Consider the following 16,598-nt stretch of genomic DNA (forward strand, 5'->3'; position numbering starts at 1 on the left):
CTACAAGAAGATAAAGTTCTCTACATCAAGCCCTCAATCCTCTATAGATCTCGGGACTACATTGGTGTCCCAAAAATAAATAAGGGATCGGAAACTACTCCTCAACTGCCCAAAATTCATTTCCACCCCTACAAAAACCCTCCTATTACTCTCTCCAAATGATCCACATCCTTTCTCCTGCTTCTTCAAGCCTTCCACCAACAAACAACAATCTTTCACAAATCTTGGCATCACCCAAGACATACCAAACTAACTAAACATATCCCACCACAATATCATCCTTAGGCTATAGTGAAATAGAATATGATCAACATCTTCACTCATCACCTTGCATTAGGAGCTTAAGGAGAGGTTGGTGGCTTTAGGGTCTTAGGGAGCAATGGTTTATGCATGTGAAGAGAAAACCAGGTTAAGATGATTCATGCATGTGAAGAGAAGGTGCATGGATGTATCAGTAAGGAGGTGTGAGAGGTTAGCTATAACAGATTTTTGGAGAGGTAGAGGTAGACCAAAGAAGCACCGAGAAGGTGCTTAGATGGGACATGACTCTTCAGCTTACTTAGGACATGACCCTAAATAAGAAGGTATGTCAAGGTTTATCGTACTTTTATGTGGTTGAAGCAGGGGCTAGTCTCCCCTTCTCATCTTCCCTTTATTTAGTATTTGCATAGTATCTTTTTCTTCAATTTTTCCTACTACCTATTTTTTCGTTTTTCTAGCTATTTTCTTGTTTGGCTTTGATTACACTTCTTTGGTCTATCAAAAACCACCTCTCTAGACCACAAAAATAGGGGTAAGGTATGTGTATGTATACCAGAAACACTTCTTGTTAGTTAGTTACTGATTATGTATATATTTGTTAATTTGTAACTATATATTTGGCTAATTCATCATTTAGCTAGTTGTTAATTAGAGGAATATTATAGTTAATTTTAGATTATTTATCCATTGTTATGTCTTTTATTGTTAGTTAGTTAATGATTATGTATGTCTTTGTTAATTTGCAAATTTAGCTAATTGTTATAGTTAATTGTGAATTAATTATTTCTTTTTTAGTTAATACTTATTGGTTTAGAACTTCTCATGTTTGGATTCATGTCGGTATAATGGAAACTCTACCAGATTTCAAGATGAAAATTTGTAAAATATTATATATGTACAACATAATCCAGCATAATTCACAACTAAATGGTGTAGTTATTTTTTCAAAAAGAATGACTTCAATAAATTTTGAAAATACTAAAATAATATAAAATTCCTTTTTAAAATCTTGGAAAATAAGGGTAAATATAGTGTGAATTAATACAACAAAAAGCAAACGACGAACGATATACTGAATTTTTTTTGGATCTTTCACCATACTTAAAAGGACTTGGAAAAAGTTTTTAAAACTGATGAGTATCTGGGAATTTCAAGATAATAGTTTCAATACTTGAGAAAACAAGTATCTTAAATTTTGAACTTACAAAAATAGTGGATCATCACTAGACTTGATAAAAACATATGAAAAAGGTCCTCTTAAAAATATATGTATGAGTATCTTGGAATTTCAAATGTAGTTGGAAAAACAAAATGACGACCAATAAATTTAAAACTCACAAAAAATTGAGTTATCTACCATACTAATATAAAAAGGACTTGAAAAGGTCTTTTAAGAAAAAATAGGATAAGTATCTTGGAATTTCAAGATGAAGTTTGAAAAATGGAATATAATAAGTTGAACTTACAAAAAAAAAGTGGATCGTCTACCATACTCGCAAAAGAGATTTAAAATGTCTTTTTCAAAAAAAATGAGGATGAGTATCTTGAAATTTCAAGATGCAATTGAAAAAAAGAATAATTATCAATACATTTAAACTTACAAAAAAATTTGGATCAACTAATATACCGGCAAATAAGAATGAAAATAGTCTTTCAAAAAAGATACGTTCTTGGAATTTCAAGATATAGTTTGAAAATACTTGAAAAAACAAATAATGAAGAATAAATTACAATGAATAAAATTTTACATTTAGACAACATTGTACAAATACATACTACTATAGATCTTCCCATTCTCCCAGGGCCCACGATATTTGATGTACTTAGGGGTTGTTTGGTGTGAAGGATTACGCCAAATAGTCTTGGGATTATATTATGGTGCCACTTAATTTGTTGTTTGGTTGGCAAGTGCAGGATAACTTATCCTAGGATTAATAATTAATATTGGAATAAGTTATCCCTCCCCTTGGGTGGTATAGTAATCCTGAGATAACTTATTCCAGGATAAAATAGATAAATGACAAAGATACCCATTAAACCCTTTTTATACCTCAATTTTCACATTCATATATATTTACATTATTTTTAATAACATGCATAATAACATTCACAACCTTCACTACTTATTTTTATGATAACTCTTCATATATTTCTATTAAAAATTACATTATAAAAATATAACTTTTATTTGACTCATTTTTATGTTTATTTATATTTAGATTTATCATATATCCTCTTTTACTTTAACAAACTTAAGATGACTTAAGATGGAAGTTCTATTTTTAAATTAAATAAGAAGAAAATTTTATTTTACAATACATACGGTACCATCATGGGTATGCACACAAAAAATAGTTAAGCTAAATAAGATGACCGTTTTTTTTTATGACAAGGGAAACCCGCAACTGCTAACCTTTGGATGCGCACAGGGTAGGGTGATAGTCGCAGCACCAGGAGCTTTCAAGGGAGGGGGCTAGGATCGCTAGTTCTGTTCTGGAATCAAAACAAAAAATGTAACTAAATAGGCAGCGAGCCGTTCAAATGAGACCCGAAGACCAGGAAGAATAAATAAGCAAAGGAACGGGGCTAAGCGATCTGCCGAAGCTGTGGGATGTCAAAACACATTGGCAGGGATATTTGAATTCCTTGTCCACTACCCCCGCTCCTATGCAATAGCTCGCAAACCACATAGGAGAGGCAACCCGCACTAGGCAAGCCCGGTGCGACGAGCTCGACCCAAAGGCGAACCCCTTGTTTTCGCTGGCAAGGGGTTTCGAACTTGAGACCTCCAACATGAAAGTCCCAAGCCCAAACCACTGGGCCACCCCGAAGGGTACCGTAAAGAAAATATTAAAAAACTAAATAAAGTGAAGGATACTTTTATAAACAAACAACTTGTTCTTAAAATTTATGCAATGTATATTATTTGAATACAACAAACCAAACATTCATTAAGAAATAATCTCAGCAACATAACCTATCTCAACATAACTAATCTCAACATAACTTATCCTATACAAATGAATGCCAACATAACTTGTATTCAAACCAAACGACCCCTTAGTCTACAGGCCAGCCATAGGTCTGAGCAAATATGGCGCAGACAGATAGGAGCAAATAAGGTGATGCATGCAGGTCGCATCAACAATGCTTCACAGATAATCGACATACGCCTCCCACATCCATGCATCGTAGAGCATCTGATTGTGATCTATATTTATAATGTTGTTAGGGTTGGTTGACTACAATTTGATTGTGGTTATCTCGATCATGCTGAAGCACCAGAGACAAAAGGCCAAAGACACACATTTTCCATCTCTATGTGAGGCTAGCAACACGCTACAAGACGTGGAGGAGATGTTAGGACTGCTACATGGATATCCAATACACATTCAGGCAAGTGGCACTGTGCCAAGGATTGGTCAGTTGAACATTGGCAGGCGAAGATGCCCAAGCTTACTGACTTCCAATAGAAGGATTCTAATATGATGAGGTGATTTATGGATGTCACAGGTTCGTTCATATGGATGGTCATTGTGGGAAAGCACAAGACTGGTCGTAGAGGTGGATCCAAGATTTAGAAGTTTTGGGTGCCACACCCTCCAAATAGGATAAACGGGTCGATTTGTTAAATTTTAAGTCTCAGTTCAGATTATAAATCTTTTCAATTTTGGGCTTCGTATGGATTATATATCTTTTCGATCAAATATGCAAATATTTTTGCAATATTTTCTTCTAGATATTCTGAAACTAAATATTTCTAAGTATTTCAATTTTTTTCTAATAAGAATAAGAGGCCTTATTTTCTAGAACTTTGAGAAAGAAAAAATGATTTTTCACGATAAAAATCAGAATAAAAAATTGTAGCTTCAACCCAATCATCTTCACTTAAAGCGAACATTTGCGAAATATTAAAAAGACTTTAAATTTAAAAATTTATATTTTAGAAAAACGTAAACTTCTTTTTGAACTTTATAATATACTGTTCAAAATATATTCTTTTTTTTACAAGAGTTAAACTATTCAAAATACATTCTATTATAAAATTTAATACTTACTAATATAAAATATGCACACATATACATAACAGCTAAAGCTGTCAATATGGACTATGCCCGTTGGGCCGGCCTAGCATAACACGTGATTTGATAGGGTTGCTCTAAGAATTTTAGAGTTCATTTAAGAAAAGGGTTTTTTAGCACGGCCTGAATAAGTCTGCTGATTTGTGAGGCTTGAGAAATATGGGTAGGGACGGCCCGTGGACCAAAAAAAAAAATATATACAAAATAAAATAGAAAATCAAAAATATCAATAGTCTAACCTCAAAATCTATTTAAAGTTTTAAATATTAAAATTTAGGGATAAGGGTCTAAAATATATTCGAACTTTGACCAAAATTGTTGTTACGATATCAAACTTTGGAAAGGACCTTTTACCCTTGTACTATTTAATAGTCTATTTTGAAAGGCATATATGTGCCCACGTGGAGATAAAAATAATGCATAATTATAAATAGTAATTTGTCCACATGGGCACATATATACCTTTAAAATACACTATTAAATAGTTCAGGGGATAAAAAATACGGTATTAAATAGTCTGGGGGGATAACAGGTCCTCATTAAAGTTTGGTATCGTAACAGTAATTTCGGCCAAAGTTGGGGTATTTTTCAGACCCTTATTCCTAAAATTTAAATACAAATTATGTTTATAAAGTATGTACTACATAAAATAAAAAATTTCTAAAATTTCTAGGGAATCACTACGTAGGCCATAGCATATAGAACATATTTTTTTGAGTTTTATTATGATCATTAGAAAACAATTAGGTAAATATTTCTATTTAGCTATTTATACTTTTATTTGAAATCAAACTTAATAAATATTATAAAGATAATTTTATTCATGAATTTAATTAACAAGTAGTAACACTAACACCATCTAATATTGTCTTGTCGATATTTATGATAATATTTTAAATTATAATTTGATTTAAAAATTATAAAAAAATATACTTTTAAAAAAATGGGTTGGCCCGACATAACCCGTAGCCCACGTACTTGTGGGTTGGACTAAAGGCCCGGCCTGGCCCATCAAATTTCACTGTTTCGTTTCGTTACTGTGGGTGCCAAGCTTAGTAAATATAAGAGTTTCAATCGAGGTCATTGGGTGGTGTGTCTTGTGAGTGGTTGAGTATGCACAACGTGTACCTAACCCTCCTAGCTGGTTGACCACGCACCATCCAATAGAGAGCTAATGATAAGTTTCTGGGTTGGTGGGGATGTAGATCTTGAATTGGGATACAATGCTTGATAGGATCCAGCAAGCTGTCGGAACATGTAAGCTTTATGGTTGATGAGACAACTGCATGGTGTGGTATCACCATATAACATACACACTGATTAGCAACCACATGGATCGGGTCGTTGAGGATTAAGTTTACTGAATTTCACTTTGTATGTCTTAGAAAATAAATTTCCTATTCCTAATTAATATTCAAAATGCATGCATACTAGAGGCCTAACTGTGTGCACTGGATAGGGTTAGATGTGTAGGTGTTACAAGTACATGGTGTTGTAGTAGATGTTGCAACGCTATTATATAAGTTGGGTTTTACGCATTCTTAGATCCCAGTCGAAAAGTTGCAAGCCACACAAGAGGGTGGGTGGCTTTCATATGACACAGGATATATGCCTATACGTGATTACCAACATGCACTGGAGGTGTCTCCTGCTCGTGGCGAGGTGTCGAGCGTAGACATAGTGGCAGAAGCAAACATGGTCACAACATCAGACACGGTGATCATTGCCCCATAGATGAGGCTGATGATGTAGGTGCTGCTCCCACAAAACTGTCTACTCTAATTGGTTTTGCAAGTCTCAATTTTAACACGCCTATCGAATCAATTGACTTTGGCAGACTCATTTCATGATCTACCTCAGCCTTGGCTCACTCTTCTGCTCAAACCAAGACGCCTTCATCCATGTGCATGATGACATTGATTAGGCTTCTTTCAACATAGATGTTTGTGGACTATCATGTATTACGAAGAACGACCAACGCTGAGACAATCTTATTAAAAGCACTTGCTTCGTCGCTTAAAACATGAAGCGAGGCAAAGGTCAAGCGCAAGTGAGATGGAAAAATTGCTCACTTCAGTAAAATAAGCAAGAAGCAAGGAGCATGAAGTGTTGCTTTTATAGGGGGGAAATGAAATTTTAGGTCTATTTTTAAAAAAAAATTGCAACATTCTTACATATTTTCTTGGTTTTCCATGTTGCTGCTCTTCCCCACTTCTAGGGTTTCAAGGCAAGTTCTTCTCTTCTCCTATTTTTTCGATTTTTTTCTCACTGTTCTCCTTTGTTTTCTATTCCTTTTCTCCTCCTTTTTCAATCTTTTCTCCTTCTCTTTTCACTTCTGATTTCTATTCCTGTTCTCTTCTCCTTTTTTTCAATATTTTCCCCTTCTTTTTTCTACTCTTCACTTCATCTCCTCCTTTCAATTTTTTCCATTCTCCTCCTCCTCTATTAGTTTACTGCAGCTTTTTTGTTCTCTGTTTTGTTACTTCTTTTTTTTTTTTTTTTTGTTTGTTGTAGCTTACAAATATTCAGATTATTTTTTGTTTGTGATTGTAGTGAACATTTGTAGCTTTTTAAATTTAGTTCTAGTATATATTATTTACTTAATATTTTAAAATTTTAAAGATTTGATTAATATGTTATTTCAATAGAGTGTTTGGTTATTTATCTATACGAATTTAATATTTTTTTATTATTGTATTTAACTATGCTTTAGTTGAAAAAAGTGTGATTCAGTTCTCCCTTCCATGAAGTGAACCCTTGTCGCTTTTTCCCGCTTCTCGCTTTCCAAACCACTGGGTTGAGATGTGGAGGGTGGAAGACGGTAGAGCTTCATTGGTCCAAACTGCTTTGTAGATTATCTGTCGATACGCAGTTAGTATTTAAAGATTAAAATACATTTTTAAAATAGGTATTATTTAATACAAAGAAGTACTTATTATTTTATAGTTCTTGCATACATTAAGATTCATCGATTTTCCATCCATCAAACACTTTCAAGACATCTGCCTAAGACCCCGTCAAGGCACAGGTTAAACTTCTAATAATATTTAATTCATATTAATATATGTTCAATATTAGTTTAAGTTAGTAGTTATTTTTTTAAATTAAACTTAGTAACTTCATTTGGACCACGCCTATGACTCCACCACGACACGTGTTAGGGGCAAGGTTTGTGTACGCCACACCCTCCCAAACCCCACTTGTAGGAGTAGGACCACTAGGTTTGTTGTTTTTGCAGCTTCATCTTTCTGCACATGCGAGCTCTTCTTCTGATGAGTTAAATGATGTCGTTAATCTCTATGATGCGGTAGATTTCTTGTGACACTACAATCAGTCTCACAAGAAGCACATTCCAGCCAATATAAAGAACGGGGCAGTCCAATCAATATGAAGACGTGAAGGGGACATGCTAGGTCTGACGATCATGGCTTAAAGCATCCTACTAGGATGACCCTAGCTATGACCAAGATTGCATGGGTTATGGGGATGGTATGACCTAGGGTGTCAAAATGAGCTAGCTCCAATATAGGTAACCCACCCAGAATTTTATGGATTGAGCTCAAGATAATTTGAATTAGGTGCAATCTCAACTCATTCAAGTCTTAACCCATTTTAGAAGAATCTTCAATTGAGCCCAATTTAATCTCCAATTTCAACCCGTTTTCAGACTATTTATTTGCATTGATGTAATGTATGTTCCTATATAGAAGGTATAAATTATTATTTATTTTATATCTTCTAGGATTTATCTATTCTTTTGTAACTATTTATTTTATTTTCTTGAGTTGAAATTCAAATTGTGGTTATAAAAGTTAAATAACAATATGTTAAAATTATTGAGATTAAGCAGGTCAAATTGGGCGGGTCATGACACAACCAATTTTCAAGCCCATTTGAGCCCAAAGTAAATTTGGATAGGTCAGGACCCAACCCAATTTGTATTTCAACCCATTTTAATATCTCTAATTTTAACTCAACCCGCCCATTTGACACCCCTTGTATGACCCTTAGCATAACAAATATGCTAAAAGCATAAGGATTGTGTGATGGTTGTATAAAAGTAACTAATTTGTATATATTAAGGTAAATATTACTCTCTCCGTCCCAATTTATGTGGCACCATTTGACTTGATACGAAAAAAAAAAATTAAAAGTAAGATTTAGGAAATTAGTGGTCTAAAACACTCATTGATTGTTTGTGACTAAGGGAAACTTTAAAGTTAAGTTGTTTCTAAATATAGAAAGATGACATTCTTTTTGGGATGGACTTGAAAGGAAAGTATACCACATAAATTGGGACACATGGAGTATATTTTCAGTGTATCTATTTCTTAATGACAAATATAATCTGAAGTTTTATTATCCGTTATTGTTTTTTGGTAAATGAAAAAAAAAAACATCAAGAAATATGTGTACTGCGTTAAGCACTTCCCAAAAAATCAGCTAACAGTGGCTAGCTTGGGTCATTTGGCAAGTAAACAATTAATTATTTAAAGCTACTAACTACGTAACAATTAACTAAGAACTCATCAACATAAGAAATATAACAAAAAAATAATAAAAATCACCAAAAGCCTAACAGTTTGAAAAATACATGTAAAAAATCAGAATAAAAATTCAAAAAAGAACTAACAGAGATGGTTTACTTCTTTTTGCACCTCACTTTGGTCCATTTAGACTTCTTCCCCTCATTTAGCTTCAGAACTCTGTCTCATAGAGGTGATTGTAGAAAAGCACATTGATTCCAATATATATGATGGAGACACTCAAAGCATAGCAAACAATGATGGCATTAAACTTATTTGAGTGTAGACATGAGGACACTACAAGAGTAACATCGAACCAATTTGGATTTATGCCTTGATGGAATTACAACAAAGGCTATATCCTTACTAAGAAAATGAAAGGAACTTATATAGCAAGGGGAAAAACAATCTACGGATGATATTCATTTATTTACCTAGAAAAAGCATATGATCGAGCACCAAGAAAAGTTCTTTGGTGAATGTTGCAAACAAAAGGAATTCATGTTACAAATATGAATGTCATTAATGTGAAAACAGTAGTAGAAAATTCAAGATTCCTCATAATTGTGGGTTTATACTGAGGATCAACATTAACCCTTACTTGTTTACCCTAATCATATATATATATATATATATATATATATATAAAAGAGAACCCTAGACCCGCCTACGTGGCGCCACCACAAACCAGGATTCCCTTTTAATTTATTTTATTTCCAAAACTAGCTTTCCCCTTTCATAAAAAGTTGTGACTTTTACGAAAAGTTACGACTTTTATGAAGAGATGCGACTTTTATGAAGAGTTGCAACTTTTATGAAAAGTTGTGACTTTTATGAAAGGTTGTGACCATTTGTTCACACTACCTTTTGTTGTCTATAAATAGAGAAATTTCCTCTCATTTTAAAACAACAAAAATTTTGAAATTCTTCTTCTTCTCGACAATTAAATAATTGTGTACTTTTCTCTTGTTGAATGACTCATTGACACCATTTTTTTGTATCGATACACCGGTGAATAGAATCGTTCTTTCCTGAGAGATCTATTCCTTTAAATCTCGGGTACTAGGGGGGAATAGTTTCCTTAAGAGGACATTAAGGGGGCACTGTGCATTTAGTGGGCTCAATTTTTTCCATTTTGTTTCATTCTATTGTTACAGATCTTGGTATGTTTTTACAGTCATTAATTTATGATTATGTTTTTATAGTCATTAATTTATGATTATATTATTAACTTCTTCTGCCGATATTTTTTTGTTTTTATGTTGTTGTTATCTATTTTTACTAAATTTTATCACTGGATATTATGATTACTTTAAGGATTGAAAGTTGATTGAAGTGTTAGTCAATTTTCTTAGGTATGTTTTTATAAAACATGAGAACTTTTCTGGTTAGAATGATTTGTTATCATCATTGGATGTCTCATAGTTTACTCCCTTTAATGTATGTTTTTTCTCGTTGTTTTGTTGTCTCATTAAAATTGTATTGATTATTTTTCGTTTGGTATGTATATGATCTCACTTGGACAAAGCTTTCGTCCTTTTAATGTTTTTCTTTTTTTTCCTTCTCATTCAGCTCTACTAAATATTTTTGGTGTGAGTTATGACTATTTTCAGCAAGTTTAATTTGAAGAATATGAAACAAAATCTGCCCTAAATAAAAGTAATATCATAAGCTACAAAAGATATGTCTATTAACATAGATTTGTTGTCCTTTATGTCCAAAGTCATTGCTCAGCATTTGAGTTATCTAGGTTAGACTCTTTTTTTTTTTAATGTTCAAGAATATTTCTTTAACATGAGTCTAGAATTCAACATTTTGATCTACTTGTACTTTCATAATGCAACAACTATACACACATATTTCTGTAAAAGTCGTAAAGTTGCATTGATTAAGCATCTAGAAGGGCCTTCAGAGCAGCAATTTAATGAAGATTGAATTTCTAAAAGGGTCAGCAATATTATTTTGCTGTTGTTTCAAATATATTTTTCTCCTTCTATAAATTTTGTTAGAGTAACAATGTAACAATAACGAAATGTAGTGAACGTTTGACCTCACACAAGTAGATTGTCTCTAAAAAATCTATTTATGTTGTTGAGGTGTACATTTTTAACGGTCTTAACTTATTTATAACTAATATTGATTATCGAAAACTTTTATATAATTTGTTTTTAACAAGGAGTGTTATTCTAGCCATAAAATTATCAGTTCTATATTTTTCATTTACAAAAAAATAGAAAAAAATATGTTTAATCGCTACATAAAAACACCACTCAGTTTTAACAAGACAATTATATCATCAAACATATATTATGATAAATTATGTAAAAGATAAAAATGATTAGATATCAAGATATTTTTAATCATTCATTATATGTTAAAAATTCTTGAGATATGTGATAATGTCAAATCATTTAATTTCAGTTGAAATGTTCTTAAGACCTACTAAAATTTACTTTTTTTTTTTCTTATCGATTATTGGAAAAACTGTTCAAAAGATAGAAAGATTATTTATGCCCGCGCAAAACGCGGGTAAATTACCTAGTTATGGATATGTTAACTAGCATAATAAAAGTCTCATGAAAGAGATTCTACTCCTACTAGTGTGTGGAGAGTAAAGAAGAGCAATAAATTGTTCAACTTCTAGATGCCATTCCAATTGATAATAATGTGTGACTATATAGATTGCAATCAACTCAGACGAAACACGTTCTTAGTCAATTTGGCAAGAAGGTAGGATTTTTCATAGTTCCAAAGTTGACTAGCGATTTAAAGTTTGACCTATTCAAGCACCAAAATCTTTAACAAAACTTAGTCATGGGGCTTAGGACTTCCAACCAAACTACACGACTTCTCGACTCAACCTCTAATACTCTTTCCAAATGGAAACCCAAACAAATGACAGGTCTTGTTATACATCCTTAAGCTTTATTAACTTAGCACAAAAACATAGTAAAGAGGAAGCATACATCTCCGACTGACTATAGTTACAAACAGTAACACACCCAAACTTCCTTTCCCAAAAGAAATTACCTGTCAGCAGACTAATCAAAATAGTATAATGCAAAAGCAATTAACTGATAGATTCAAAAAAGACTACTTCTACCCATAGATCATCCTGAAATCCATTAGTCATCAAAATGATGCAAGGCACTATATCCTTCAAAATGTCATGGTTTTGACCTAAAACGTAATTTTGTTAGTTTTACATGCACAATGCATGTTTACTTATGAAGCATGATTTACACAGAATTATATTAGAACTACAGTCTAAGGAAAGCCCACTACATTCTAACATCCCATCAGTATTACATATCTCTGAGGGGAGAGGCGATTATTCAAGGAACTATGAGCTAAAGAAGACGCATCTTCTTCAACCAGTCTTTTCCCCTCTATAAGGAGGCCTTAACTCCTGGATATTGAAGAAAATTAAGGCTTATAATTGTACACATGGTTGATGAACACTTGCAAAAAAAAGGCTCGAGATTCAGATAATGGCATCTTCATTGCATTTAATTTTCTACAGAGAATTGGGTACTAAGGAAGAAAAAAATGAATTGAAAGTATAGACAGACTAATTGGGCAATTTCGTACATAGACATTCATGATCAGAATGATAGGTGAATGAATTCATAAAGCCGCAAAAGAAGCTCCAGAGCAACACTAGACTTGGTACAAAAGGCAGAAGAAAATTACAAGTCCTGGAGCAATAGGACATCTGAACCAGGTAGAAGTAGGCAAGCCACGAGAGTGAGCGAGAAACCAAAGGCACCTCACTTCGAGGGAAAGACTTCTGCACAAGAGGTAAACTGTTATTAGTATATGGAAAACACCACCATGATAATGAGTGAAAAACTGATTAAAAGATAAAGAATGAGGCTAGTTTCAGCAACCGGCACTTTGTAAACACATGAATTGATGTGTTAGGCAAACCGGAGTATAACTACGCTAAGGACATTGAAAAATTGGGAGAATAAAAACAAGACACCAAAAAACGGATAGCAGAAGGTGGAAAAGAGAAAATTCTCACTAATGTTCCAGTACATGGTTCCATGTACAGAAGGTCAATGGACGGGTGGTTCTCATCAAGCTCAGAATAAAAAAATGCTAAATCACCATTTTTGGTGATTTTATAATTTCACAATAATGTCATCCTCATTACAGGAAATACAAGCATATTGAAGCCGAAAGCATCAGAGCTCCGGCTTAAATTCCAAAAGGTGCCTCTAGTGGAAGCAATTACAGTTTGTTACACCACTCAAGCACTAGTAATGACTGTCTTTCACAGTAGATGAATTCAAAAGTTTCTAATACAAGACTTCATTATTGTGTTTAGGACTTCTGGTACAAAGTAAGCCACGTACAAAATTCTTGGAATGCTGCCTCATAGCTTGATATTATAATCTAAATGCAGGTGATCAGCACCCGTGGATTTTGGAATATTGGAAGTAGAGAAAACAGGAAAAACATTTTACGTTCTGTAGAGCTAAATATGTCATAAATACATGGTATAGTACCTTGCTTGATGTAATAATCGAAATGTAGGTCTGACCTTTCTAACAAGAATCAGCACGGTCAATTTTGGGATACTGAGAATGAAGAAAGAGGAATACTTAACTGATACACAGTATGCATTCATCTCTTGGTGTAGTAAGGGGTTCGGTGGATTAATCAAGGAGTACACAACCAAACGTGAACACTACCGCCATCATTAAAAGTAAAATTGCCAAAGAGAGTTGTAGACATCAGCTTACTGAGGTAAGGACATGAACCTAGACAGGAGACAGGGAGGTGTGGAAGTCAAGGATTACCGTACAAGGTTAGCAAGCAATCGAGTGTTGTCGCATTTCATGTGGGAGAGGTAGGGGCTAGCCTCATCTCCCCTCTTCCTTATTAGTAGTAGTATTTAGCAGTCCTGTGGTTTCTTATTCTCCGATGTGTACTATTGTTTGTTGCTTCATTTGCCTTACATCTTGCTATATTTATTGTTGTATTTTCTTGCATAGCTACTTCGATATCTTCTCCTTCGAGCCGAAGGTCTATCGGACACAGTCTCCCTACCATAGAAAGACCAGGGTAAGGCTTGTCTACATCCTGCCCTCCCAAGACCCCACTTATAGGATTATACCTACACTAGGTATGCTTTTGTTGTCGTAAAACATCTGTGTTTCACATCATTTACTTCATCAAAAAAAAACATATGTGTTTCACTCATCTTGTGGATATATTGGACTTCAGAGGCCCGTTCACTCCCATTACATTGCCAGTCCTACTTGATTCTATGTGTACCATTTTCATCAATCATACCGTTCCCTGGGAACATCTACCCTAAATATCCAAAGTGATTGCATTTATGCACCACAATTCTATCTTATCTCAGCTCAACTTCACTCTTCTTATGCTAGCTAACCTTGAAATGCATAAATTGAGTCTTTTACTTCCACTCAACTAAAAACTTTAGAGTAGCTTTCCGTAGTTCAAGCTTTTGGCTGACACTCTTGCTAACAATGTAAACTAACTCAACATTGACTACAAAGAGCATACACCATAGGGACCTCATCCTATATTCTTTAGATAGCTCATGCATAACAAGGGTAAACAAGTACAGAGCCAGTACCAAACTTTGGTGAACCCACCATAGCAGAAATTCTTTTGGTCTCCTGTTATTCCTACACTAGTGACAGCTCCCTTTTATATAGCTTTATGGCAAGCTATTGATATATCTACTATGAATTTCATTTTATTTTTTACACGCAATTGTATTAAAAAAAAAAGGGTGCACTGTGAGTTGGCTGTGAGGTAGAGAATAGAATGAGCTGAACAGAATTTTCTCAAAAACCTTCTCAAAGAGCTGCAATGGAACAGATTGATATTTCATGCTACTAACTTTGTATATCATTACTAGCCAGAACTAACATACATGTAAAACAACAGAAATAACATGACAAATCAATAACCACCTTCAGACAGATTGAGATAATCTGTACATTCATGGATGATAAATAAAAAGCAGAAGATCAACATATTTACAAACCTCTTTTATTCTCCTTCCCAGTCTATTAACTCACTGCGTGGTGCATACAGCTTTGCCATTCGTTCCTCAGCTTCAGTATCATTTACTACACCTCGGCATCTTGGGAACCCACAATAACACGCAAGTTGTTCATCGATAGATAAGAATCTGCAACATGAACAAATACAATTTAGCACACAACAGATGGAGTGAGAAATACTAGAGTAAGATGAGTGAAAAACCTGTAATCATATGTCAGTTCTTCCCATTGTTTAATATCTCGTTTGGAAAATATGATTATATGGTCAATGCTGTTGACACTTATAACTCTTGAGTAGCAATTTGGCTGCACAAAAAGTGCAAGTTGTGAATTGTTGCTCAATTACAGAATTTCTTCTTAAGTACAAACAACTAAAAACACCAACACATTCTCCATTGTAACATTCTTTCTAAATAAACCCATTGACTAGGCCAATGAACTATACATCCGGATCTCACTGAGGAATCTACATATGATTATCTATCTGATATATTATGCTTAGATGCCACTCCATAACAAACAGGCATGGAGTTCTGAAAGGAAAGAAAGACTTGAAATATGTGGTCTAAAAGCCAACAGATACTTTTGTGGCTTAATCATTTTACCAAGGATAAAATGGAATGTTTAAAGTCAAATTGTCACTATATATAGAGAGGTGACATTCTTTTGGGATGGACTTAAAGAAAAGAGTGACACATAAAAAGGGAATGGAGAGAGCAATAATTGACATGTCAGGAAAAGATTTATACATCAGCCCAGTTGGCATTCTCATGTTATCTCAAAAGTCCTAATAAAAATACTAAAATTGATGAAGTACTGAAACTACTTCACAACTTCAATGGATGAACTTCTTGCTTTTTCTTTCCCAAAAAACACAACAGGAAAGCTTAGACTTATCAGATAAATGTTGCTTCCCAACATAATCAATAACCTTTCAAAAGAAAATATTATATCCCTCTTAGAGATCCAAGGTGACAGCAAATCATTAAAAGATAGATCTGAATTTAGATGTTATGAGCGGAGACACAACATAAGGAGTTATCTTGTGGGAGTAAGCTCCAATTGGATTTTTAAACGTCATTTATGCATATGCATCTGTACGTATGTAATCTCAGAGAACAATATTTTCAGATGTATTGAAGCATTTATTAATAAAGATCTTTCAATAGCAATTACAATGTGTCAACTCAATTGAGAAAGAACACATAACAGTCTGTTTAGAGGCCCGTGTTTATGGCAGAAAACAAATGATGGCGTCTTTGTTCATACAATGCGCGTGTTTTCCATCTAGTGAGGAGACAAAAATTGACCCCAAGGGTATAAAGCCATCCAAGGAACAGGGAAATAGGAAAGGAAGAATTTTACGTACTTCACACGAATGGTTGATCAAATGTGCAATGCTTCCAGCCCTTGTGGCATCTATAACACGCTGATCATCAATTCGAAACATGTATGTTCCAGCACCCTGAAAGTAAAAATCATGTTATAATATGGTGAAACAATATATTTTCCACCAAATCACCAACTGGGGCAGCTTAGATCCTTCATCAAGCTAGTGCAAGAAAATGGAACAACCAAAATTGAAAAGTGATGCTTATGAAGTGCATAAGTATCTACTTATCACTAACTCAGCACATAGATTCTAACTTCTTTCAATAGATACTCCAGCTACTAGGTGT

General features: G+C 33.9%; 1 protein-coding gene across 3 annotated transcripts in view; it reads right to left on the reverse strand.

The window, feature by feature from the left end:
* LOC125834932 (histone-lysine N-methyltransferase ATX2-like) overlaps positions 1-16,598 on the reverse strand; it is a 44,999-nt gene that overhangs the window by 9,057 nt on the left and 19,344 nt on the right. The window contains exons 22-25 of one of the 3 annotated variants that reach the window (XR_007443382.1): positions 16,289-16,384; positions 15,122-15,225; positions 14,901-15,047; positions 12,563-12,659 (exon numbers count right to left, since the gene is read on the reverse strand). Coding sequence is in view for 1 of the 3 variants with exons in the window: in XM_049514079.1 (XP_049370036.1) it covers positions 14,906-15,047; positions 15,122-15,225; positions 16,289-16,384 (342 nt within the window). In the remaining 2 variants the exon portion in view is untranslated. Of the gene's footprint in view, positions 1-12,419; positions 12,660-14,900; positions 15,048-15,121; positions 15,226-16,288; positions 16,385-16,598 lie in introns of those variants that run through there. The other 2 variants (XM_049514079.1, XR_007443383.1) reach the window with 2 other exon arrangements.

This window comes from Solanum verrucosum, unplaced genomic scaffold (genome assembly GCF_900185275.1).
Source record: "Solanum verrucosum unplaced genomic scaffold, falcon-dt-bn FXZP01000184.1, whole genome shotgun sequence".
Taxonomy (NCBI): Eukaryota; Viridiplantae; Streptophyta; class Magnoliopsida; order Solanales; family Solanaceae; genus Solanum; species Solanum verrucosum.